The sequence below is a fragment of the Prosopis cineraria genome, unplaced genomic scaffold (assembly GCF_029017545.1).
Source record: "Prosopis cineraria cultivar Desert tree isolate PC_DT_omini unplaced genomic scaffold, ASM2901754v1 PC8, whole genome shotgun sequence".
In the NCBI taxonomy this organism is placed as follows: Eukaryota; Viridiplantae; Streptophyta; class Magnoliopsida; order Fabales; family Fabaceae; genus Prosopis; species Prosopis cineraria.
The window spans coordinates 6,670,166-6,697,794 of NW_026555339.1; the positions used below are offsets into that span (position 1 = coordinate 6,670,166).

The following is a 27,629-nucleotide window of genomic DNA, read 5'->3' on the forward strand; positions in this document are numbered from 1 at the left end:
GAAGAAGATTTTTCATGATGCTTTTTCCGTCTTAAAGTGAGCCACGACCATCACTCTTCAGACCTCAGATTCAGATGTTCCAGGCTCAAGTACTCCTTATTGTTACATACAAGGGAAAAAAAATATATCATACAGTTAAAAAAAATTACTTAATTATAATAATTATATTTAAAAATAAAAACTTAGACTAAAATGTCTTAAATTAATCAACATAGGTATACTAATTATTTTTTATTAATGTAAATTATGAGGAGTGACTTAAAAAGATGTATAATAAATATTTATTGAAATGTTTGATTTTATTTATAAAAAAATACAAATTAAAAGTAATGGTTTCTCTAATAATGAAAAATAAAAAAAAACATAATAAAATACCCACACTCATGAAAATTCAACCCGTCATTGAATATGTAAGGAATTAGCTGAAGGATTGGTGTTTGAAATTATAATCAAATAATCATTAACAAAATATTTTATTAAATTGATTAAAAAAATCATTGGCTCTATGGTTGGCCATTCAAATCGACCCATTTAATCAGTTTTTTCATCTTCTTCTTACCAGACTAGTTAAACTAGTTAAACTGTTTTGCAATACTATGCTTTAACAAATTATACAAGTTAAGTTTGGCTTATAGTCCTTTTTAATTTATACTGTGCTTGGTTTTGCACTCCAAAGTTATTAAATCAATCAAAATAATTGGTTCAATGGTTCGTCATTGAACTCGACCCATTTAACTGGTATTTTTTCTTCTTCTTATCATACTAGTTAAACTGTTTTTCAATATTATACTTTAACAAAGTACACAATCTAGGTTTAATTTATAGTCGTTTTTAATTTTTATTTTGCTTAGTTTATAATCCTTTTTAATATTTTCCATGTTGGGGTTATTTGTAGCTCTCTCAGCAGAGAAATCTGCATCCTTTTTACATAAGATGGTGATGTAAATGGTGAGAATATCTTAGCCCTGTCATTACTACATAGGGAGGCTCATGCGTGCATATCATGGGCTTGACTTGCACATTCTTTCTTCTACTTTCCCCGCCTCCGATCACGAGTCCCTGATCCCTCGATCATCTTTCTTCTAGCTTTTAGTTTTGTCTGGCAAAATTTTTTGTTCAATGGTTTACCATTCAACTTAACCCATTTAGCGGACCACTTAAACCGTTTTCCAATACTGTGCTTTAAGAAATTATACAGGCTAGATTTGAGAAAAAATGACAGAGGTCTAAGAAATTAATTAATTGAAACTAAGTCTTTAAGTTTCAAACTCTAAAAATTTATAAATTTATTTTTTAATTTTGTTATGATAAATTTACAACTTGTATTTCAAATTTTAACAGGAAAATTTAATTTATTTATTATTCAATCATATTAAAATTTTTAAAATAAATTACAAATTTATCACAGTAAAATTACAAAACTAAAAGAAGAATTTCTAAATTTTTAAAATTTAATTTTTGAAACCTAATTTTGAATTATTTTAGGTTGGTTGGGCCTAATGTCTTTTTTAAAAAGTAGCAAAAATTATAAATTATATTTTTAATAAAAATTTGTATAAAATTATAATTTTTACTAATAAACTCAAAAATATAAATAATTGCATTTAACTTTATTTGGGTCAATGGATTGAACTTATCCCCTTATTTTAAATAATTTAAATTTTTAAGTTATTTCCAAAAATCTAAAAATAAAATTTCAATTTTCAACTATTGTTGAATAAATATCAATTTTTGTGACTTTTCATTATCAAAATATTTTAAATGTAATGTACTTAAAATCTACTTTTCTTTTTAAATGAATAATGTTTTAATTAAACTATACATTTATTATGGCAATATAACTTTTATTTATTCTGCATTTTTTTGGCCTGCATTTCTGAATTCACATATTATTAAAACCTTGAAAAAAATATAATAATTGATTTCTATAGTTTTTTCAATTTTTTTTAGTCTTTATAAGTTTTATCAATATTTTCAGTCATTATAATTTTAAAAAGATAGGTGGCCTTTGTATTTTAAGTTCTTATTTTTTTAATGTTTTTAATCCCTATAATTTTGAAAGAATACGTAACCATTGTTTTTAATCTTTATAAGGATTAAAAATATTAAAAAATTATAAAAATTAAAAATAAAATCCAATAAAATCTTCAACTGTCTGTCATTTTTTCTAATGTTCCTAGTAATTAAAATAAAATTAGTAGCTAATACTCCTCTAGTCTTATTTACAAGACAGAGGGAAAAAATAATTCTATTAATAAAGGGCTTGTTAATTTTTAATAAATATCAATAATAACATTTAAAAATATTTTAGTAAGGATAAAGGTAAAAAATTTATTAAATTTTAAAATAAATTTAATAAAATTTAAAATTTTTATTTTAATAAAATATATTAAAAGTAACTTTTAAATAGCATTAGAAGTAGTATTGTGTCCATCCACATTGTGTATCCATCGATCTAAAAGATTTAAGTCAGGCCAGAAAACACCTAACATGCTTGAATGGCAAACACAAAACGGACGATATAGTGATTAAAAAATGGAGAAAATCAAGATAATATTTGTCAGGAATTGAAACAAATAAATTAATATCCTTCAATTAGTGGAAAGACTTTGTTTGACAAATACAAACAGGAACAATTATTGAAAAGCGCATAGAACAAAATGATATGTAACCAAGAAACCAAAATCAAAAGGGACGCCAACGTTCGACATCACGAAACCAGGAGAGACCAAAACCAGAAGCCCACACCACAGATTATAACCGAAAACCCATATATTGAATTTGCACCCGAAGCGTCACTTGCCGGACTCGATTCCGGAGATGAACTCGCCGGCGCAATTGCCGGCGAACTTCTGCTCGACGGAAGGGTTACTGGTGAGCCCGACGGTGTTTCCGAACTCGATGGGATACTAGCAGAAGCCTCAGGAGTTGCTGTGGCGGACGGTCCCTCGGCCACTGGCGAAGCCACGACTGGGCTGCTCACTGGAGTCGCCGCCGGGGTAGCAACAGGCGATGCAATCGTGGGCGAAGGAGAAGGCGGGGATGAAACCGGAGAAGACCCAGAAGACGGGCTGGAAGCCGGAGATACCGGATTAGGGGAATTCGCCGGCGGGGTTGAAGCCGCAGACCCAGATGGAGAAATGGTCGGAGGGGCGGAATGCGGCGATAATGCTGGAGACTTTGCAGGGGATGGCTTAGGAGACGCGGGGGATTTCTTCGGAGAAGACGCTGGAGAGGGTGGCATTGCCGTCGCAGGCGGGGTAGGATTAGGCAACGAGTTCGGTGAAGGAGAAGGTGCATTGTCTCCTTCTACAGAAACAGAGACTGAAGCAAACAGAGCAAGCACGAAGAGAAGAAGCAATCTGTTCATCTTGAGACTAATTTAAGAAATGGAAGGAGTAGATAGAGCGTGAAGAAGAAGAAGGCAGAAAAGTTTGCGGATTCAATGAAAGAAAGTGACTTTGTGGAAAAGAATGTTGGTCCGATGAATGAAGATGTGTGTGGAAGAGTATGACATATATAGAAAGAGGGGAGAGAGAGATGAAAGTTAGCGTTGTAATGGTTCGGAGCTTGGGATTGAATAGAAATTTGACCGTTACGGTGGTTCACCGGCGACTCCCGGTGAAGTAGCCGTTACTTACTTGGGAGGATCAAAGAACAATAGGTTAATGTCAATCTGACAACCTTCTTTTTAGTTTCTTAAATTAGTCTCGTCACTTGGATTTGGCAACAACGATGCTCATAAATGTGTCCCTGTTTTAGATCTGTTATTAAGCTTTTCAATCAATGACGAAGGTAATTAAATAATGTAATAACAAATACTCTGTCTTAAATTTAATTTTTTTTAGATACCTCAAGTCCATTTTTAATCAAAATCACTTGCTATTAATGAGGTAAAAAAGGATTATAAGCCCAGTGCAAGTGAGATTTAACTCGTTGCTTACTCCCTTGTTCCTAATTATAACGCACCCTTAACCAAATTATATTTTTAAATAAATTAGTTAATTGATTTTAAAATTATGCTATTTTTTTATATTTATTGTTATTTAATACTCTCCAATTCAAAATATAAACATTTTTTCTTAATTAATATTGGTTTAAAATATAAACAATATGATATATGTGAATTTTTTTATTTTACTTTTTACATTTATTAACCTAACTCCTTATTTAAATTTACCCCTCGCTTATTATGAAGTATATTGGAAATTAGGATTAGGAGTAAAAAGAAAATATAATGCATATTTTTATAGGAATTGAGACTTTATTAACATGCATATTTAAAAAAAAAATTATTTATATTTTGAATTGAAAAGGAGTGGGGTGCCTCTTCTAAATTTACAATGGGTGACTCTCTTAATGTTGCTACTAATAGAGCGTCCCTCACCCCTCCCTAGGGGAAAAAAGAACTGAAAGCGCTGTTATATACTCTTTTCAGATAATAATATAAATTGTTTTTTAAATTTTTTTTATTTTAAAATATAAAAACATTGAATATATATTATATATATATTTTAATTAAATCCTTATTTTATTGAGTAATAAACGGATTGTTTTAAGTAAATCAAATGTTATAATTAATAAACTTAATAACAAAGTTGGAAAGATGTAAAGATTTTTTAGAAAATCAAAATTTTAATTAACATTTTTAAAAAAATAAAATAAATAAATTAATAATAAATTATATTGTTGTTTAAAGGGAGTAATATATTTAAATTTATTTTTGTATTTTATCTTCAACAAAATTTGAAAAAGATATATATTGGGCTTTGTGAATTGGCCCGTGCTTGATGGGCAACCGAAGTCCCAAAGGGCCCAGATAATGTGTTGAACGTCATATATTGAAATTTGATCAGTTAATTATTGTTTTTATTTAAATAAGGGTGGGTAACAAAAATCACATCTTGATTACTTAAGTAGTAATTAATCGCTGAAAACATGTGAAGTGTATAACCTATCCAATAACATCAGTGTCGTGAGAGAAATGGAACACGTTTCATTTTGTAAGAGAATTGGACCGTGCTAATAGAAGACAAGCAATATTTTATTATTTTTTAAAAAAGAGTTTCGATTTATAAATACTACATGTCCAAAGTTCAATATTAAACTAATGATTTCAGAGGCTTTCTCTGGCTTTGTCTGTAACAACAAAAAATTCCAAAGTGCATTAAAAAAAAAAAATTCAAGTTTCGCTGTACACTTCTTCTATAAACAAGCGACTAAGACAACTTAGCTTCACAGCTTGCTATAGCAGCCGGGCCATAACCATCAGGGGCAAATTTTGCTGAAGACTAGAACCAAATACACCAAACATCGCCATTGTTGTTTGCTGCTTGTGTCTTCGAAACTATAACTCGTACAAAAATGGCGTCAAAATTTTTCAAGGAGAAAATGGAGACTTTTATTTTTTTCCCCGTTTCCATATGTAACTCATGGACATCAAAGAAAACTACATTAGGAGCATTATATTTGAGCAAGAATGCTCAACCAAATGGGTATATATAGTGTGAGGGCATGGTTTGCAAGGCGATTCGAACTCAGACTGGCCTCTCTGCAGGTTTGATCCATGACAATTTGCTAATTTTGATTTAGCAAGATCCTAATGCTTCCAACGAGACTAGTTTGAGAGATTGAATTAATTCGCTTACTTTTTATCTTTTGAATGGCACTACACAAAAATATCAGAGACATTGAATGGGCGGGTCATACCAGGCCCAAAAGCCATGTTATATTAAATTCAGTCATTTTTTATAAGCTCAACTTTTCTCGCCTGGTCTCGGGACGGGGCCTCAAACCAGTTTTATGTTTATATCCATTTTTTAAAAATTTTAAAATTTAATTTTATATTATAATATTACATATTTATTTACTAAAATAAATTATAATGTTCAAAAAATTAAAATTAAGTAATATAAATTCTAAATTTAACTTAAAACTTGAAAATATCTCATTTCTAAGAGGAAAATTATATGTGGGTCTCAACAATTAGCTTGGTTTTGATTCTGTTTTTCAGAGTTAAATAAGTCAAATATAAAAAATTTATATATAAAAATACTTTAATTTTCAAAGACAAGCACTAAAAAAAGAGCTTAAACATGTAGCTTGCAAGCCCATTCTATATTTCAAACTTTAAAATGTATCTTTAAAATGATGTGTTTAAAACTTTTAACTTAGGCCGAGTGTAGTTCATCATGAATACCTCCAAAGCTTAACTATCATTAAATTAATTTTTCAACGTCAAAATGTTATTTTCCCTTTTGTTAGTTAATAAACAAAGTTAATATATTATAACTATAATATAGTTTTCCTCAAACGCATAAAGACTAAGTACTAGACAGATAGGCGTTTCACTTTGATGCTCATCAAGTGGTGTGCATCCATACTGTCCAAATTTTAAGATTTTATTTTTATATTTTTATTTTATATTTATAATAAAAAATACAAAATTTTAATAAATCTATCCCGTCATCCATATAAAAGAATACAGATTTAATCTAGATATTTCACTTTAATATTAAAATTTTTTATAATTTTTAAAAATTAATTATTTGGACAGTCTGAATATAATAATAATTTTTTATAATTTTTATTTTAATAAATATAATATTAAACATAAAAATAAATATAATCTTCAAAACTGATATTTTAAAAAAATTAAGAAAAATTTTCAACTTAAAAATTTTAAATCTAAATTGTCCAAAGTACATTTAAATAACTAATTTATAAAAATATAAAAATATTTAATATTAAATTAAATCATTCAAATTAAAATTGTGCTATTTAAATTGATAATAAAATAAATTTATTATTATTTAATATAATTTTTTAATAAATACAAAATTTATAAAGTTGTATAGTTTAAGTTAAAAAGTTGGATGCTCTAGATTGCACAACCAAAGCCAGATGCAAATGGATAGTCAACACACTTGCACGCACCCTAATTGACATTGAAGACTTATTTATGTGTTATATAATTTAAAAATAATTTTTATTTTTAAAATTTAAAATGTTTCAAAAATTAAAATGACATCAAATATAATTCGATCATCTTTTCTCGAGAAATTTACAGAACTCACTCCTATTTTTTTTATGAACGATTTACTTTTTTTTTGCCAAAAAAATCATTTTATTAATATTAAAAAAAATGCATACGTCGAAGCCAACAAAAACACCTAAACATACAACCTAACATGCAAACTCACTAAAGGAAAAAAAAATAAAAAAATAATATAAAAATACTAAACAATAACCTGTTCAACCAATTCCTCCTTTCTTCTTCTCAGTTCAAACTTCAAACAAAATCCATTTACGAACAATTTACTTCTAAATTTTAATTTTTAACTACAGCCGACAGGCAAGCAAGATGGGAAGAGGGGCAAATAGCACAATAAAGAAAATAAGAGAAACAGAGGGAGTATATAATGAAAGAAAGGGGCACGCGAGCAATATCCTAAGAATTGGCTTTTATGAAGGGAGAGAGAAGGTGAGAGAAAGAAAAGTAAGAACTGGGACATCGAATTACGTCGCGAGATTCCAGATTAGGGTTTGTGAGTGTCTGACTCATTTGCACAGGCGTACCCTCTCTTCGTTTTCTCGTTAGCTGGTAAGATCCCGCACTCTCTCTGCGCTGCTTAATCGCCCATAAATGTTTCTTCTCGATTTGTGAAAATAAAGGATTCCTCACTGCAATATAGATTTGGGGGGAAGAAGAAGACGAACAGGACGTGATAGAGTTAGGGAAGTGCGATGGACGAAGGCGAGGGAGGGTACGGTGAGAGTGGGGATCCGATGGATCAGTTTCATCGCAACGAAGCGATATCAGCTGTAGCTGATGATGGTTTCTTGGCCGAGGAGGACGACGATTACGAGGACCTTTACAACGACGTTAATGTTGGGGAAGGGTTTCTTCAGTCTTTAAGAAAAAACGAGGATTCCGGGTTTCGGAATGAGGAGGTTGAGGAGAAAAAGACTCAATCAGTCGCGATGCCGCCGGAAACTGGTGGCGTTTCTATACCAGGTGTCGGTGTCGGTGGTGGTAGCAGTACTGGTGGCGAGGTCGCTGCCTCCGGGGTTATGGATGTCGCGCCCAGGGTTCCAGGGAGAGCAGATGGGATTCAAAATCAAGGGTTTAGAGGGAGTGAGATGGGTGTGAAAGGTAGTGGTGGATCGGGTACCTCTATGGGTGGTGGAGGTGGGATGAGGGTTGAATTAGGGCAACAACCGGGCAAGTTGAATGAGATAGAGGAGCAGAGTGCGAACAACAGTGTGGCAGTACAAGGCATGGGGCAGCAACCTCATGGCGGAGTTGTTGGGAATGTGGGAAATGAGAATTTGATGAGGCAAGGTGGTGGTGGAGGAAATCTCAATAGGGCTGGTGGCAATGGGGTTGGAAATAACGCGAGTGGTGTCACTGTTGTCAATACTGGAGGAGGAACTGTTATTCCGGCTGCTGGTGGTGGTGGTGGTGGTGGTGCTGGAAGTGGTGGTGGGGGAACCATTTTATTTGTTGGTGATTTACACTGGTGGACTACTGATGCTGAGTTGGAGGCAGAACTTTGTAAGTATGGGCCAGTGAAGGAGGTGAAATTTTTTGATGAGAAGGCTAGTGGGAAGTCGAAAGGGTATTGCCAGGTTGAATTTTATGATCCTTCCGCTGCATCTGCTTGTAAGGAAGGAATGAATGGGCATATGTTTAACGGGCGACCGTGTGTCGTTGCTTTTGCTTCTCCTTTTACTGTCAAGAGAATGGGAGAGGCTCAGGTGAACAGGAATCAACAGATGGCCCAATCTGCCGTTTCTCAGACAAGGAGAGGACCTGCTGATTCCGGGGCTAAGACGGGTGGGAGTAACATCACTACTGGTGGAAACTACCAAGGTGGAGATGGCAACCGAGGCTATGGAAGAGGTAACTGGGGAAGAGGGAATAATCCTGGGATGGGAAATAGGGGCCCTGTTAATCCAATGAGGAATAGGGGTGGAATGGGGGGTAGAGGTATCATGGGTAATGGTGGGAATGGATTTGGACAAGGAATTGGTGCCACCCCACCTCTGTTGCATCCCCAGTCAATGATGAATCAGGGTTTTGATCCTGCATTTGGTGGGCCTATGGGTAGAATGGGTGGCTATGGAGGCTTTCCAGGTGGTCCAACTCCTCCATTCTCTGGCATTTTGCCTTCTTTCCCTGCAGTTGGCGGTGTTGGTTTGCCTGGAGTAGCACCTCATGTTAATCCAGCCTTTTTTGGAAGAGGGATGCCCATGAATGGCATGGGGATGATGTCCACTTCAACAGTTGATGGGCCTAATATGGGAATGTGGTCAGATCCAAGTATGGGTGGATGGGGTGGTGAAGAGCATGGTGGTGGGAGGGCTGGAGAGTCGAGTTATGGGGAGGAAGCTGCGTCAGAACATCAATATGGTGAGGTGAGTCATGATAGAGGCGGTTGGCCAAATGCCATGAGGGAAAAAGATAGAGTATCAGAAAGGGACTGGTCTGGCTCTTCTGAACGAAGGTACAAGGATGATAGAGATCAAGGATATGAGAGAGATGCACCTAGAGAGAAAGACATGGGGCAAGACCATGAATGGTCTGAAAGAAGACACCGTGATGAAAGAGAAGCAGGTCGTGAACGTGATAGGGAGCGTGACCGTGATCGTGAACGGTCTCGAGACCGTGACCGTGACCGTGAAAGGGATCGGGAAAGAGACCGTGATCGTGATAGGTACAAGGAAGAAAGGGACAGATATGCTGACCATCATAGGTACAGAGATCGTGAGGCAGACCATGAGGATGAGTGGGAACGGGGACGGTCATCAAGGACTCACAGCAAGTCAAGATTATCACAAGAGGACGATCATCATTCTAGATCTAGGGATGCTGATTATGGAAAGAGGAGACGTCTTACATCTGAGTAACTTAATATGATGCTTAATATTTCTAATATTTTTGGGATAACTTTCCGTTGGGGAAGAAAAGAACAGAAGCTGAAAATTAAGGATTTGTCATGGTTGGATTGACTCTGGTTGCCCTCCTCTGGTCCAGAACTTGTTGAGCAGCTGTTTTGTTTCAATCTATTGTCCTTGTTACCTCTCATCTGAAGCTTGCTTTGTACTTCTGTGAGAAAGGTTTGTTCTAGGATTCAAGATTTATTCTTCATTCTTCAACTTCTTGTTGTTTGTGATAATTTTCTTTGTGCATATCCTGGTTAAATTATACTCATGCATTTGGCTAAGATAATCAAATCCTCACATAGCTGATTAGTACTTTTCTATTTTCTTTACTTTACACCTTTTCCTTTTCCATCTCAATACATAAACGTCAGTAGTGTGTCATGTTTTGGTGGACTTCTCCTTCGATACAAGGCTGATGGTGGCTGAAACTCATGATTTTGACTACTGATAGTGACAAGCTAGAGAAAACTACTGTTATCTGTATTTAAGCTTTTGTGCTGAATTTGCTGATTATGGAAGTTGGGTGTATTTTTAATACTGATTCTTTGACAAACAGACATCTGAACCTGGAATCAAATAAGCGATGTTGTTAGCCAAAGACAACCTTAATTTGAGCATAACTTGTTGGGGTATTTTATATATAGACTCAGTAAGAACCAAATATTAATCGATAGTGCATATAATAGATTTGAACATCCTGTTAAATGTGCCTTGTGTTATTTGATGTGTTTATCCGTTTTTTTTTCCCTTGTATTAGTAATCTTTTCTAGAAATTCAGCTCAAGCTTCTTCAGAATTCTGCCTTTAAATTTCATTTCCATAGTCTGCATAGAGATTATAGTCAAGTCTCCATCATTCTGCTCTTTACCACTTTTTGCCCACATGATCCTGCACATACGAGGTTGTGTGTGTTGCTTTCCTGCCTCTGCTGTTGATGTTGAAGATGTTGAGTAAGATGATTTTAGCCTTGATGTCCGAAAGTGCATGTGCTCAGGTGGCTTTTTAACTGTTGATTCTTGGTTAAGTAGAAATTAGTATTCTACCCACAAAATGGTATTGCAGTTTTCAATAATTTTCTTTGATTAATCGAGAGAACTCAAGGAATTTATACGTGGATTCAGCTATGCATAAATTTTAGTCTTGTTCTGCAGCCATGATATGTATATTTCAAGCTATGCATAAATGGGTATTTGTATGCCACCCACTAAAAGCTCTTCTGTTTTGAACAGTTCTCTCTTTAATAAGAGAATTCAAGAAATTTATATATATGGATCTGGCTATGTGTATACTTTAATCTGGTCATGTAGCCTTAATATGATATGCCAAGCATTTAAGTGCAGCGCCCCCCCCCCCCAAAAAAAAAGAAAAGAAATTATCCCCCAGCTCAAATAAAAAAATCTGGCTCTCTCTCTTTCTCCACTTTCTCCTTAATGTTTTAATATGTGTAGGGCATTACCTGCTGCTGATCTCTTGCTGATTATATGTTTGAGTAGAAATGGCTAAATTAGTTTTGAATAGAAGTTATGGGTTTTGGTGATAACCTTAAATGAGATTACAAAAGCTTGAAGGGAATTAATATTCTAGAATTGCTTATTTCATAATGTTTGAGTTACAATTAATGTTTTTTTTTGGGTGCAATATACAGAAAATCTTTCTGATTCTGTCCTATACAGAATATTTTACTGCATGGCTTTGTTTCAATTTGAGATAGAGTTTTATAACTTGCTGTATTCAGAAATAATGTAGCTGAAAACGAGTTTTGGGGTATGGGGATAAAATTTAGGCTTTAATTGAGGAAAAAATTGGAATGTGGCTGACTTGAATATTTGAACTTGCTTTGATGGCATGGAGTTGAAGAAAAGTTGAGGGTTTGTGTATTAGTCTAAAAGAACGCCTTTTAGATTTTCTGATGATTGGTGTTTGACTACGGATGGAGGACAGTATATCTCTTTTCCTTTTATGTGAAATGTACCTTTATAGCCTCTTCTTAATGTTGATGTCTTCTGAATTCCAACTTCGTTGTTGCGGGTTTCTCTTTTATTTAGGGACAATTGTATTGAGAAAGGAAGCTGTTCATTCAAACTCTGGCTTGCTTTGGAGATCAAGTGGGACCTTTTTGAGTGTGAAGAGACAAGTCATGACAATCCATTGCCTACATTGAAAAGTGGAACATTTGCTATGAAGTTATTAGCTTTTGTTTTGGATTTATGTTTAGTTCAAATGATAAACCAACGTTGTTGATGTATTGGGTTGAACTTGTGGAAGTTTGAAATGTGGTAGACTACTTTGAACTTGATGTATGACATGTGGTAGACTATTTAGAACTATATGTATGATTGATGTATTAGGGCTTAGCTGAGGATGCTTGTAATGTGCCTTTTCTGATTTGCTGGCTGTTGTATCATTTCTTCCCAATTTTTGTGTTTTACCCCCAACCTTTGTTAGCATACCACACGGATGAGCATGCGATTTTTGTATACGATGTAGAGGGCTAACCATTCAATTTTTGTAATCATTCATAACCAGAGAATTGTATATCCTGTCATGTATATATTGATGTAATTTTTTCACGATATATTCCGTTTGTCCAGTCCTTCAGTTCTGTTTTATTTAGCTATCTTGTTTATAAGTAGTGAAAAAGAGTCTTAACTATTGTTTTTAGATTGGAGAACATACTTCTTATGTTGCTACATTTTGTTTGGCTTGTTTTGTGCCATGACAGTTTCTTGAAGGGAATTTGTTTGTTTGTATTTTGGAAAGTTATTTTAGAAGTTGTAATCAGACTTAACATGTTCGGTAAGCTTTTAAAGTGATTAGTTAGGTGATGTTGATTTGTTTTTTTTTTTTTAAAGGGAGAATTTCAATTAGATCTTACACAGAAAATTTAATTACTGTAAGATTCATTGACAATTGAAGTAAATTGTATTGACAACTTAACTAATTTTCAGTGTAGTTTAATTTAGTTGTCAATGAACCTTCCAGTAATTAATTTTATGTGAAACTTTAATGTAATTTTCTAAAAAAAATCACTTCTGTTTTTATTTGCGGATTAAATGTTTAAAATCTTTGTCCAAGTGAGATCTTTTATGATCATGTTATTCTTGTCCAAGGATTATTCTCTCTTTACATCTATACACTTAAAAAGATGTGTTTTTCATCTCCTTAGATTTCCTGAATCCACATTCCTGATTTAAATGGTTTCCTGAAGCCTCAAAGGCAAGCGCTTGCATCAATTGACTTTCTTTACAAATCCCAAGTGTCTTTGATTGTGTATTTCCTGAACTGCACTTACCCTCCAGTGGCGATGATCTATATGCATTCAGATTGTTCAATATGGATATGCTTATTCTCAGTAGGGGCATTTGACCTGATTGTTGATTCATGGGAAATGCAATTGTAGACAAAGGTTATTAATTATTTTGATCACTCCAGTTCCACCTATTTGACAGGTCCAGCAAGTGCCTATTGTATTTCCATAATCTTCTCTCACAAGTGACAAATGTTTCCCATGTTCTTTTAGACTTAATGCATAATGTGCTGATTGACTGAGCTATATTGAAAATGAGGACCTCAACTGCATAGGTGATAAAGTGTGTTGTATTGTGCATTGACCTATGAGGCTATAAAGTGGCCCACTCTTAATGATATAAATCTAAATTAATGGAATCTGTCATTCATTCTGATGCGGATGATAGATCAATTATGTAACTTCACAGAAAATTAGTGGTTCACTTATTTTGGAATGCATGCTTTATTTGTTTATATTAGTTTTTGAAATGTTTTTATTTGTTGTTGCTAGATTTAAATGTTTATTGATAATTGTAATTTGTCATGTCAGTGAGTTTTACATGCGTGAAATCACACAAACCACGTCCAGGCGATGCTCGTCATTGCATTAGTTTTAACGATTGAAGATATACATGTCTACTGCACGGTTTAGCACTTTAGCTCGTCAAACTTCACCTTTTTTCAAATAATAAACTTGGGTAACGCTAAGCTTGTGGAGAAGATCACTCCTAAGGAAAAATTTGAGCCTCCAAAAGTTGTGTATTTGGTATAATTTGTTATACGTGGAACCTTACGCATCATGAATGTGGTTGTTGCCACATGTAGTGACAATGTGGTTAACTTGAGTGTTTGTTTATGTGAGGGTGGGGGAGACTTGGTCCATGAATTTAAATCCAATTTCTTTTAATAACTATCTAGCATTCAATACTATAGAGTTTGGTTCTAGTATTGTTGAGTGAAATTTAGAGAAGCCAAATATAAATTTGGTTAAACTTTAAAACTAGTTGATACCTAAAATAGTGAAAAATTTTGAAAGGGGAAAAAAAGGAAGGAAAATGATAATAAAATATTTTTGACTTATGTAAATGACAACTTGGTTTTTCGAAATGCCAAAATATCAATGAAGTTTTTAAAAATTTTTTGTCAATAATTTTTTTTAAAAAGACCATTTCACCCTTATTAAGAAATTACAATTTCTTGTTCAATGTAATTCTTTGAAGAAAAATTATGATTCTTTAAATTTTGAGAGCTTGTTTTTCAATAATAAAAATTATATTTGACAAATCATAATTTTTGGTTCAATTCTTACGATTTATAAAATAAAAGTTATTTCTTAAATAAAAATTATAATTGAGATTTATTTTTTAATAAAAAAAATTACACTTGACACATTGTAATTTTATGTTCAACTCTTATTATTTACAGAACAAAAGTTGTGACTGGGTTTTGTTATTTTTAATAAGGGTAAAATAATTTTTTTTAAAAAAAGTTATTGACAAAGAGATCCTTGATGACTTCATTAATATTATGAAATTTTGAGGGATCACATTGTTATTTTCATAATTTAAAAATATTTTATTGTCATTTTTTTAAAAAAGAATGAAAAGTAATTTTACGGTTTAAAATTGGAAAATAACGGAGAGGGCTTCAAGTAACATCAGTATTAATTTCGGTGGGCCTGCTCGAGCCCAAATACCTTGGGGGTTCGTAGCATTTAGTGTCACTTCTTTTGTGTATATATCTATAAGGGTGTCAGATAGAAGTCAAACCATTGTGGGCACTAGTCTCCATTCCGCCACTCACATGTACAATACAATCACAATTGGTCGAAGTAATTTTATATATAAAAAAAAAGGGTCCAATAAATAATTCCACGAGATCATATGATGCCCTTATATATAGTTAATAAGGATATGACTTATATCTCAGAAGAATATTAGTTTGAATTATATTACTGATACAAGAATTTTGTTAGTGAATTATTTTTGTAAGTATTTTTATAAAAAAAATTTAAATAATCTTGAAACATATCCCTAGCCCCCCAGTGTGTTTGGAGAGTCACCTCACTCAATTTTTAAAAGCTACATGCACATTTATGCTACTCGGTTGGAAATATGATTTCCTACGTTTTCATTGCAATTCCAAACGCAGCCTTAGAAATATCTATCTATTTGAAAACTTGCAACATTAAAAGGATTAACTTACATAACGTCCAGAATTTTTGAGAGAGTTACAGAATTTTAAAGTGTGAAAATATCTGAAGTTAATAATATTTAGCATCTTGGCCATTAATTACATACCAACATGCACTTTGGAATATATTATTATTAATAACCCTTTAGCTCCTTAAAATTTTGAGAAAGTGAATAACGGATTCAATTAATTCAAATTAATTAAGCCTAACTATAAAATTATATATAATAAAAGTTTATTTTCTATTCATAAATTGTACATTAATTTAAACTCCCGAATGTAATATCGCTATATATCATGAAAAGAATTACCATGAATATTTTTGTGTAAGAACTAAGGAGAATATGAATCCCAAAATTATTATCCTAGTCCAGGCCATGCTACAACACTTCTTTTCCTTCGGAATAGGCACTCAAAAGCATATATAAGAAAAACCTACCAATTATAGATTAAAGAGTTCAACCAACATAAATTTCCCACTCTAATGAAGCACCATATATAATATACAAATTATGAAAAATATTGAAAATTAGTATAACACTGAAATTCCTCAGCCTCAGATGTCAGGACAAGATATCATCAAAATGCCTATAAATAACTCCATCCTTGCCAACACATAACTCACCTGATCTCTATCTTCTTTAATTTTCGTAATGGAGCTTCAGTCCCCATTCTTTCCCGGCGTTTTCACGACTGTGAGTCTTCTCTTTATCATGTCATTGATCTCAATCCTATTCAGAACCCAGAAGAACCTTAACCTTCCCCCAGGGCCATGGATGCTTCCTCTACTAGGAAGCATACACCATCTTCTTATTGGCACTTATCAATGTCCCTGCATCACCCTCAGAAATTTAGGCTAGAAGCCTCTAATGTACCATTCTCTAATGCTTCTTGTAATGTCTCAATGTCTCAATTTTGTTTTTTATTTTTCTTTGGATCATCGGCTTTTACATAAAATAAGAGACATTTGGATATCTTGATATTTCAAAATGGTGAAGATTTGTATTTTTTATGATTTTTCAAAAATAAAAGGGTGTATTTATAATATTTTTCTTTAAAAAATTATAAAAAATACAAATCTTATTTTTGAAAAATCATAAAAAATACAAATCTTCATCATTTTGAAATATCAAGATATTCAAATGTCTCTTATTTTATGTAGAAGCCGATGATTCAAAGAAAAATAAAAAATAAAATTGAAACATTGAGACATTATAAGGAGCATTAAAGAAGGGCACATTAGAGGCCCCTAATCCCAGAAACTTAGCTCAGAAACATGGCCCTCTCATGCATCTCAAGCTTGAAGAAAGATCAACCATCGTGGTTTCTTCCCCTGATGTTGCCAAACTAGTGTTCAAAACCCACGACCTCATATTTGCTCAAAGACCCAATCTTCTCAGTGCAGAAATCTTCCTGTACAATTCCACTGAGATTGCTTTTTCCTCCTATGGAGTCTACTGGAGGCATCTAAGGAAACTGTGTACGCTCCAATTGTTCAGTCCCAAACGAGTGAGATCAGTCCAATCCATAAGGGTAACAGAAGTGGGAAAGCTTGCAAGAGACATTTCTACCAACATCGGGTGTGCAGTGAACCTCGGGTAGAAGATCTATGCAATGACGTTCGCGATCGTTACGAAAGTAGCTTTTGGGGATACTTGTAAAGATCAAGAGGCGTTTATTTCCGTTGCGAAGGAGATGGTGACGATGGTTCGGCTTCAGGGTTTCTCCGTCAACGATATGTTTCCTTCACAGAAGTGGCTTGATGTGATCACCGGCGAGAGACGGAGATTCAAGGAGATTCACCGGAAATGTGACGCGCTCCTTCAGAAGTTCGTCGACGAGCGAGTGTCAAGGAGTAGGGACGAAGATGGAACAGATCAGAGTCTTCTGTGTGATCTTTTGTACTTGAGAGATGACAGTGGATCAGAAGGATTATCTCGCGTGACCATCAACAACGACAAAGCCGTGATTCTGGTAACGAACTTTGCATGCAAAAGTTTCGTGTTTATAACGCGCTTTTCTTGTCTGTAATTGTTCAAGAATGACTCGGGCATCGCTGTTATTTTGTCATGTTATATAATATATGAACGAAAGAGTCTGATTTATCATTGATGTTGAAGATGCTCTTGCTGCATGATAACAATGGTTAATTCTCAAATCCACGCAGGACGTGTTCATTGCTGGAACCGATTCATCGTTGACACTGTTGCAATACGCAGTTCTGGAATTGCTAAGAAACCCAGGACTGCTAAAGAGGGCACAAGCAGAAGTGAGACAAGTGTCCAACAAACAAGGTCATGTGAGAGAAGAAGAGCTTGATGAACTCAAGTAAATGAAAGCTGTGTTGAAGGAGACCATGAGGCTTCACCCTCCATTGCCATTATTGGCTCCAAGAGAGAGCAGTGAGAGTTGTGAGATTAATGGATTCACAATGCCCCCAACAACCCAGATGCTTGTGAATGCATGGGCCATTGGGAGGGACCCAACTTGGTGGGACAGAGCAGAGGAATTTGTGCCAGAGAAGTTCTTGGAGTCTGAGATTGATTATAAAGGTCTGAACTTTGAGCTCATCCCTTTTGGAGCAGGAAGGAGGATTTGCCCTGGAATCACTCTTGCTCTTGCTAATGTTGAGCTTCCTCTTGCTAATCTTCTGTTCCACTTCGACTGGCAACTTCTTGATGGGCACACCACTCTTAATCAGGATTATCTCTTCGCCATTCCTGTTTCTCAGCATCTTGCCCCCTCTTCAAGGGACAATTGCGTCTCGTCGCCTATTACATCTGAGCAGTGCAAAATATAACTAAAATAGTTGTCATTTTGTTCTGCTCAATTCTCAGTGAACTATTTAATTGTCTTGTTAAGGAATTTGGTGTAATTCTCCCCTATTCAATCACACAAGGCTATTGACTAATCGTCATTAATTATTAATGTATGTGTGTATTGCTGCACTATTTTATGTCTTTTTTTTCCCAATTTTATGGTGCGATGAAGGGATTGTTGTTGTTCCTTGGCTGAGATTGAATTGTAATCATTTAAATTTCAAATTAATGTGTCATAGATGGGTAATTAAGGTCTTAAGATAAGTTGCTCTATGTAAATTTTTGAAAAAATTAATCTTTTAGTTCTACAACTTTTAATTCACTTATAACTTAGTCCTTCAATTATGACTCACTGTGACTCAATCCCTCAACTATGACTTGCTTATGACTCTATCCCTCAACTTTTGAATTACTTATAAATTAGCTCTTTAACTTTTATTAATTTTTTTCATGTTAGCTTATATCTCACATCAATGAGCAAGAAGAGGGTATTTTAAAATAATATATGAGCATATTTTTATCCCTCTTATTTGATAAAAAAATTTTTAAAAAATTTAAAAAATAAGGATCGAATTATAAATGAATCAAAAGTTGAGAGATTGAGTCGCAGCAAGTTATAGTTGAAGGACTGAGTCGCAGTGAGTCATAGTTAAAAAACTGAGTCACAAGTAAGTTAAAAGTTGAAGAATTAAAAGATTAATTTTTTTAAATTTTTTTATTCATAATCTTCAAGACATCAACTGAATTTTAGTTATGTAACGGAGCACATGCCATATCATGATAATAGAAGGGGATTGATAATTACAAAAAATAAACTAGAGAGACTAAACGCAAAATACGATTAGAAGGGTTTTAGAGTAATATTTTCTCAGAAAAGAATGACCACAAAAATCAACGGATATTTCTATGGTCTTCTTCAGATATAAAATTATTCGTTATTATTTTGAGTTGAATGCTATGGAGAGAAAAGTGAAGGAAGGAGAAAGTGAGGAAGAAACAATTTTTTTTTTTTTGCTTGGTTATAGAGAGAAAAGTGAGAGAAAAATAGTATGTGAAACCCATATATTTTTACCTCTAATTTTTCTCCAAATATGAAAAAAAATTGGACAGACAATTTTTTTTAAAATTTACTCACCAGTTTTTTTATTCATCTCTTATTTCCTTTCATTTTTATCATGATTCTTGCAGTGTAGTTATATGTTGATCATAAATATTTGTTAAACAAGCTGTATATTTAACTTTTAAATTAATTAAAAAATATTAATTCTAAATTTTTAGGTTAATTTTCAATTAAGTAGCTTATATTTGGTTGTAGTGTCAAATTATAATATTATTATACATTTAACAATTTAATAAATAAAATTTTAAATTGGATAAAGTAATTTTTTGTTAGCATTGAATAAAATAATTTTTAATTACGTTTTTGTTTAATCAATAATATATAATAGAAATTATTATACATAATATGTTAATTGGATAAAGTAATTTTTTGTTAGCATTGGATAGAATAATTTTTAATTATGTTTTTGTTCAATCAATAATGTATGATAGAAATTATTATACATAATATATTAAAATATTAAATTTTATTATATAAATATTTTTATAAATAATAAAGTTATTATTGTCAACATAAAATTAATAAATTTTCTCTCCTTTATATTTTCTCACACTTAGCCAAATAAAAATGAGAGAAAATTGCATTCATGTACTTTTCTCCTATCTTCATTTTTTCTGTTCCCATTTTCTTTCCTTCATATTTTCCCCGCACAGAGAAAACATCATAACTTTAATCAAAGTATTAAACATTACTTCTAATCTCAACTATGTGTGTGTCTGTGTGTGTAATTAAGCAGAAATAATTGTTTCACAATGTTAAAAAAGTTAATTATTTCTCTTAATTATATATGATATTGATTTTTTTCCTTAGATGCCCCTGTTGACAATGATATGGTCATTTACTACACTCATTTCGAATTTTGAATGAGGAGCGCAATTAAAAACATATTAATTAATTTATACTTAAAGTTGGTGGCTTTTCCTTACTATAAATGATTAAGAGGGTTAGAGGTGTCAATTAGGGCCGGTTCTTCAAGGACCAGGGCCTAAACGAGATGGCTTTCTTAAACTCAATTACACCTTAGGGCTCTATTTTTAGCAACTCGGCCCTGGCCTTCAGGGCTGAAAGGTCGGCCCTCAGAGCCTCGGCCCTATTTATTTATTTTTTTAATTTTTTAATTTAAAAATTTAAAAAAATATTTAAAATCCTGACAAAATTATTACACATCATATTAATTCTAGAAAAATAAAATAAAATCAATTCACACAATAAAAATTTGAAGTCTGATAAAAAAATAACATCTCAAAATCAACTCCAACATCAATTACACGTTGGTAGCATCATTAGCTAAATCTTAATGATTTTTATCATCATCAATATCAATATGATTTGATCATTCTCCTTGTAAATCCTCGTCAATGGCAAATATGTTAAACTTTTCATGTCTCTTTTTTCATCCTCATTATTTGCAATAAATAATAAATCAAAATCATAATTTTAAATTATTTAAAGAATGCAAAAATATTCAAAGTAAGCAAATAATAATGTGCGTGTTTACTGTCTAGACTAGAGAGTGAGTGCTGAGTCTGAATGATATAGTGTCTTTTTTATATATATATTTTTACGTTATTTTTTGAAAAAAAATATATAAAGGTTTAAAAGGGTCGACTTTTTTATTTTCAGGCTTAAAAGGGCTCAAAGATTGAAGTAGTAGCTTGACCCTTAATTTTTTCAAGCTTAAAAAAGCTAGTCCTATGGGCTCTACTTTATTTGACGGCTCTGAAGAGGTGGTTGACAATGTTGCTAGGCCAAAAAAAAAAAAAAACGAATCTAACAAAAGTTGTTCGCTCGGTTGCCACCTAAAATAGTTGTTGACCCTATTGGAAAGACTAGTGGCTTGATGTCACAATGCTAATTAACTCAGTAAGGTTTAAATAAAAATCTGGTGGCCGGAGAGATAACCAGTTATGAGGTTTCCTTAGCATGGTGTGTATATGTTGACTTCATGCAATGACCAAAGACAAAAAGAAACCTCAGACCTCTCTACATGATCTACATTATCATCTCCCTCGCCATTTTTTCATTCCATTGCCTGATATATTAAAAAACATGATATGAGGTATTATCATCTTCTGTCTAAACTAATAAGAATTTTCATTATGTGAAACTGTATCAATAACAGCTTCATGTATTGATATTTTAGAAATACCTTTAATATATTTATTTAAAGTGACCACATATCTTAAAACTTGAATGTTCTAGAATAAATTAATTCAACTCCTACAATCAGTGGAATCAAGCATTCCTTGATCTCCCTTGCCATTTTTATTTGCCTCTTCATTGGGTAAAATCTAACCATATATGTTGATCTTATGGTTGCAATATGCCTCATGACTTAGGACTTGCTTATGGCGCACGTGTTTGAATTGTTATTTATATTTATATGATCATGATCTAGGAAACGTTAGCCCATTGCTAAAGATATACTTGTGTAATGCGTTGGTCAGCATTTTAGCTTTTCAAATTATAAGATTGTATTTCAAAAAGTAATATCGTGATGAAAATTTATATGGAAGAAAACTTGATTCAAGAAAAGTTAAAAAAAAAAAAACTTCCGAAAATGAAAGTGGAATAAAAAACATGGGAAGGAAAAATTTTAAAAAGATAATATTATAAAAGGCCATGGGACCTACTATGCGTTGAAAAGTAATATAATTGATGCATAAAAAAAATGACAATGGAACTCATTTAAAAAAAAACAAAAACAAAGGCATGCTTTTTTAATTTCTATTCTCATTTTTCATTTTTAAAAACTGTTTTGAAATACAGTTTTTAAAATTTTTTTAAATAAAATAAAATGAAAATTCATTTGGTTATGTCTATTAAAAAATAACTGATAATGATAGTTATAAATAGTTAATAGTGATAATTAATAATATAAATTGATAAAAATAATTATAATTTTTAATAATTAAATGTAGTGTATTTTAAAAATAAAAAAATAAAACAAAAATAACTTGAAGTTATTTCTATTTTTGTTATCTTTAACAATAAAAAATGAAATTTTTTTAGAAATAATTAAATAAAAAATACTTATCCAAACAAGCTTTTACATTTTTATTTTTAAAAATAAAAAGTAATTTTTAAAAACAGAAAACAAACATGCCCATGGATAAAAAAGCTCAAACAACAAAATGGGAATACTACTATTCATATTTACTATATCTAACATTTAGATATAAGATTGAAGATTGATGCTGTGGGGCTATTTATGGCTCATTTGAAATTATTTTTATTTTATTATTTTAAGAACTGATATTTTGTAAAATATGTTCTGAAAATAAAAAATAATAAAAATAGGTATATTTTTCATTTTTCTTTATTCTCTAGAATAATAATTTCAAAATACTTAAAAAATATTTTTATTTTTCTATACTTTAAAATAATATTTTAATTTTTTATTTTCTAAATTTTTTTTAAAAATATATTACCAAATAATTTTTTTTTTTTTACTTTAAAAAATATAAAATTATTTTTAAAATAAGTTGTAAAAATGGCCATAATTTTCTAAATCTCATTTTGCACAATCTAAAACTCAGCCTGATATCCGGCCCATGAACCTAATCTCTTGGTTCTTGGGCGCGGAAATTGAGGAGTTGCTTTCATAACCCAAAACTAGCTGAGGCCCATGTGGTAAAGCAAAGGAAAATTATTGAGGAGAATCACAATTAAGTTTTAAAAAAAAAAAGAGTTAATAACAGTTATATCCTCAATAATTTTTTTAAAAATAAACTGTAAATATTAACGAAAACATTTATAAATGTAGGATTTCTACTTGTAAGTAAAACATTTAAAGTCTAAGTATAACTCTCAGTTCATAATTAGATTTTTTTTATAAAAATAGGGGAGAATTGCACTGTAAGCTTGAAAACAATACAAAATTTTATGTTGGATCCAATACATTCTGACATTACACTACAAGCTCTAAGGCCTTTGCTGCAATTTTTTTTTTTGAGGGTGAAAGTGCAACTTTACTTTTATGTGATTTAAAAACTCAAATTATATACAACATGATAACCATGCGTGTTCAATTAATCTGTAGGTTAAAATATACATCACACATAACATGTACAATATAATGCCCATGAATGTACAATGTGATGTTAATGAATTTTCAATGCAATGTCCATGCATATTTAATTGATTTATAAGTTAATTAAAATAAAGTTATATAGAGCATGTATAATACAATGTCTATAGATGCACAACATAATATTCATATATTATTATGTTATACATTTATGGATATTGTTTGTATTACTTGTACATTTTATTAAACTCACTGATCAATTAGACACATGTGAAATTGTGTTGTATATATTATGAGTTTTCAAATCACATAAGGATAAAATTGTACTTTTCACAATGAAAAAAAATTGCAGTAAGGGCCCTTGGGCCTGTAGTATAATAATAGAATATATTGAACCTACAGTGCAATTTTTTACTCTTTGGAGGCCTGCAGTGTGATTCCCCCTAAAAATAATTAGAATTCTTATTTATAACTGTGAATTAATATTTATAATTTCTTTTTCAAGAAATTTTGTTAAAATCTAAATTCCTCTTTTAAAACTTCATTGTCATTTCCCCAATTATAGCATGACATGTGTAGCGCCAAATTTGTTAAGAATGATAGTCACAATAAAACCAGCATCAACATCTAAATGAAGTAGCGATGGATGATGATCAATCTTCAAGAAGCACGAAGCAACATGATGGCAACTGCTAGGGACAACGATGACAAATAGAGCATGCGATGACAGCAATCAGGAACAAGAAGAATCACAGACTTTAGGGCACTTGTACGACTAATTGGGTTCCATTTTTAGGGGCCTTTTGGTCTATTCATATTATTTTTAATTGCAAGTAAGAATCTTGATCTTTTTATAAGATTTCAATCATTCAAAACTTGTAATTATTATTAATCTCTTTATGAGATTTCTAAATGTCACTTTCCCTACATTCTTTCATTCGTATCCCAACTGGTTGTATTTGATGATTGCCAGTATTTCAACGTGTGAAAGCGTTTCCAAATACAGCAATGCATAAATGTCCTTTTATTAGATTCGATCTCATTCTCCTTGAATCTCCATTTTTTGTCTGCATTTATTTAATTAAAAAAATTTAAAGTAATTTTTTTTCCCTGAGCCGCACGTGGACTGTGGACACAAACATCACACAAGCGTGCATCCATTTTTGACATCCACAATCCCCAACCAAAATATGGCATACGTTACTGTATTTCAGGTCATTTTGGTGACTGCGCAGATTAGAAACGTATAAAACCAACTGATTTGCACATCATGCTCATGGAATAGTTTTTAATTTTTGGGAGGTTAAGAAATACCTTCTCCGTTAAAAAATATCTTATCATATCTTTTAATAAAGTAATTAATTATTTTCAAACAAACACTATATTTTTATATTTATTTTTATTTAATAGAATATTTCATTTTAAAATACATATAAAGTAATTTATTTAGTATAAATACTTATAGAAAAAAACACATCAATTATAGTTTAAAATATTAAAAATATTTTACATTTGTTAACATCTTAACTCAAAAAATATTTTATATTTTTTAAAAAAAGAGTATATTTTTGTTCAATGACTAATCTACCCCACAACCATAATATTAAAGAAAAAAAATCCCTTACAATTGAGTTGTTATGTACACAAGATTAGAAATGCCAAACATTTATTTAAGCAACCAAAGTCTCTATCTTTACAACATGAGTCAACTTTATGATACGATCCTCCGTACCATGAACTCATTCTCTTATCTATCACTAATTTTCCTTTTGCACTGCTTTACGCGGAAAAGTGAAACCTCATAGCACAATAATAATAATAATAATAATAATAAACAAAATGAAACATAAAGGTCATAACTCATAAGCTAGCCAACAAAAGAATATCAAACAACCCCAAACACGTTAATATAAATACAGAAGTTATGGGCTAATGGCTCAAGGGTTAAAAAGAGAGCGAGCGAGCAAACAAGAGTTACGGGGAGGAACTATAAGATATTTTGTCTTTACATGATGCCAAATCACCCCAAATATTAGAATCAGTCTTAATACACTATCTCAAATTGACGTATTTATTAATCATTGGATTCTTTCTTCTTCTTCTTTGCTTTATTAATGATTTTAATCTAACGATTAATAAATTTATCAATCAAAGAAGGTTCTAAAATACCTAGAGTAACTCTAAAATTTAGGCTAGTATTAGAATGTTATAATCTACTCACACCATGATCTATCTGGGTCTACCCGTATTTGATCCAGGACCCGGATAAGGTGGCCCACTCTTGCCCATAACAGGACCACCACTCACGCCCATTTGATGAAACCCACCAGAGCCGTACACGTGTCCCTGATGCATCATCATTCCCATTCCACCTCCGCTGCCCCCGTACACCCCGCCACTGCCGTCGAATGCACTATTCGACGCGCCGCCTCCTTCTTTGTCACGCGCCGCCACCACGCTTTTCTCTCCCTCCATCTCCCTGAACCTCTGCAAGTAAATCTTCAGTGGCTCCACGTAGTCCTCAAATCCCAGCGTGGTCATCGCCCACAGTAAGTCGTCCCCGTTTATGGTCTTCCGCTTCTCCCTCTGGCACTTATCGGAGGCCTCTCCGGTGATGAAGCTGATGAACTCCGATACGCACTCCTGTACCGTCTCCTTCGCGTCCTTTGAGATCTTCGCATTCGCCGGTAGCGCCTTCTTCATGATCCTGCTCACGTTCGCTATCGGTAGGAACCGGTCCTGCTCTCGCGGTGACAATTCGCTGCTGTTTGCATTAGCTCCAGCGTTCTGCCCCCCTCCGGAATCGTTATCCGAGTCCGCCATCGTCGTCTCAACACCACCGGGCTCGAATCACTTCGATTCAGCGAAAAACCTAAGCTCTAGGTCGGAAATAAGTTCCACGCAATCTGAAATTCAGTACGCGGAGTTCACGAACTGCGAAATTCCAGTCGTGTTCAAGTCCGGTCAACAGCTAATGGACTGAGAAAATCAGTAGAAAATAAAATTCGAAATCGATGAAGTTTTCAGATAAATTACACTGAGAAAATGTGAAGCAACTCTGGATCAGTTGACGGGGAAGATTGGCGTTGACGTGACAGGAATTTTCGACGAATTTCAACGGAAATCTACAGCAGCAGAGAGATGAAGCAGTGGCGTTGGAAGGCAATATAAGAAGCAGTAGGATTATACAGACGGAAACAATCGGCGGGCGAGTGAAGGTGGTGCAGGCGATCTACTCCAGCCGGGGAGGGGGGAGTGAGAGGGTTGAGTGAGGAGGGGAGCGAAAGGAATGAGCAAAGTCCGTCGGATTAGGGGATTAATAAGGCATTATCTGGAGGACACGTGGAACAAGGAGAAGCGTAGTTAGTCGATAAGCGTGAAGGTGCAGGGGCGAGTTTGGAAAAGTCCTGTGGAGACCACTGAACCATCTGGACCTTTGAATTCGCATCTCCCTCCCCCCCTCTCTCAGCTTTGCTGTGTTGTCGTCAGTTTCACAATTAACTATTTCATATCTCCACCAATCTCAAATTATAAAAATTATATAAAATATTTTTTTTGATAAAATTATATATGTGAATAAATCTCACACTTTGTAATTTTATTTTTTAAAAATAAAAATATGAAATTTTTACAATATCTTTTATTTAATATTTTATTTATAAAAAATATTAAAGAAAGAATATAATAAGAAGATAATATTAAAAATTTATTATTAATAAAACCTTATTTTTATTAAAATTTATTACATTTAAAAACTCAATTTTTTTAAACAGTATTTTATAATTTGAAATAGAAAGGGTATTATACTCCTCCTGTTTTTAAATAAAAAGGAGACTACCTATTTTTTATTGTTTTTTATTATAAACAAAATTACAATATTCAAAAAGAATTTATTCATTTATTTAAATTTTCCCTCATAAGTGGATAGTATCATTAAATTTTAGAAAAAATTAAATATTAATTACAAGAACATTTTAATTCAAACATTTTAAATATGATAATTAAGATATAAAAAGAGAATGAGCACATGTTTTGCTATGCCATACAACTATCCTAACAACAACAACAACAAAAAAAGGGATTCAATTTATTTTGCAACTTCTATTATGGACGGAATTCACCATTTATCTTAGTAGATCATATTTTTTGATCAATGAGCATCTTAAATTCTAAACTATTATTTAAATAACATCTTAAATTCTGAACTCTTAAAATAAATACAAATTCTCTTC

General features: G+C 32.5%; 4 protein-coding genes across 5 annotated transcripts; 3 read left to right on the forward strand and 1 right to left on the reverse strand.

The window, feature by feature from the left end:
- The first annotated feature begins 7,454 nt into the window (after window positions 1-7,454).
- Window positions 7,455-12,362, forward strand: LOC129318133 (uncharacterized). 2 transcript variants are annotated; one of them, XM_054962733.1, is made up of 3 exons: window positions 7,455-7,603; window positions 7,695-10,122; window positions 11,993-12,362. In XM_054962733.1, exon 2 carries the CDS (start codon window positions 7,747-7,749, stop codon window positions 9,910-9,912), a length of 2,166 nt encoding a protein of 721 aa, XP_054818708.1. In that variant the 5' UTR covers window positions 7,455-7,603; window positions 7,695-7,746; the 3' UTR covers window positions 9,913-10,122; window positions 11,993-12,362. The 2 variants fall into 2 exon arrangements, with proteins under 2 accessions (XP_054818708.1, XP_054818707.1); XM_054962732.1 differs by having other exon boundaries at window positions 7,475-10,122.
- Window positions 12,363-17,042: 4,680 nt separating this feature from the next.
- LOC129318380 (cytochrome P450 71D11-like) lies at window positions 17,043-17,760 on the forward strand. Its single transcript, XM_054963104.1, has 2 exons — window positions 17,043-17,402; window positions 17,596-17,760. The coding sequence occupies exons 1-2, from the start codon at window positions 17,043-17,045 to the stop codon at window positions 17,758-17,760; spliced, it is 525 nt and encodes a 174-aa protein (XP_054819079.1).
- LOC129318381 (tabersonine 16-hydroxylase 2-like) lies at window positions 17,761-18,228 on the forward strand. The gene has a single exon (XM_054963105.1). It carries the CDS (start codon window positions 17,761-17,763, stop codon window positions 18,226-18,228), a length of 468 nt encoding a protein of 155 aa, XP_054819080.1.
- Window positions 18,229-25,201: 6,973 nt separating this feature from the next.
- On the reverse strand, window positions 25,202-26,673 carry LOC129318866 (nuclear transcription factor Y subunit B-3-like). The gene is made up of 2 exons (XM_054963841.1): window positions 26,434-26,673; window positions 25,202-26,331 (listed from the first exon to the last, which is right to left on the reverse strand). The coding sequence occupies exon 2, from the start codon at window positions 26,218-26,220 to the stop codon at window positions 25,627-25,629; it is 594 nt and encodes a 197-aa protein (XP_054819816.1). The 5' UTR covers window positions 26,221-26,331; window positions 26,434-26,673; the 3' UTR covers window positions 25,202-25,626.
- Between the last annotated feature and the right edge of the window lie 956 nt (window positions 26,674-27,629).

What these genes read in the sequence shown, in the direction of transcription:
- LOC129318133 (XM_054962733.1), top strand. Translation starts at nt 7,747, where the DNA reads ATGGACGAAGGCGAGGGAGGGTACGGTGAGAGTGGGGATCCGATGGAT.
- LOC129318380 (XM_054963104.1), top strand. Translation starts at nt 17,043, where the DNA reads ATGACGTTCGCGATCGTTACGAAAGTAGCTTTTGGGGATACTTGTAAA. An exon ending in ACGACAAAGCCGTGATTCTG is followed by an intron (nt 17,403 to 17,595) that starts GTAACGAACTTT and finishes AAATCCACGCAG; the next exon opens with GACGTGTTCATTGCTGGAAC.
- LOC129318381 (XM_054963105.1), top strand. Translation starts at nt 17,761, where the DNA reads ATGAAAGCTGTGTTGAAGGAGACCATGAGGCTTCACCCTCCATTGCCA.
- LOC129318866 (XM_054963841.1), bottom strand. Translation starts at nt 26,220, where the DNA reads ATGGCGGACTCGGATAACGATTCCGGAGGGGGGCAGAACGCTGGAGCT.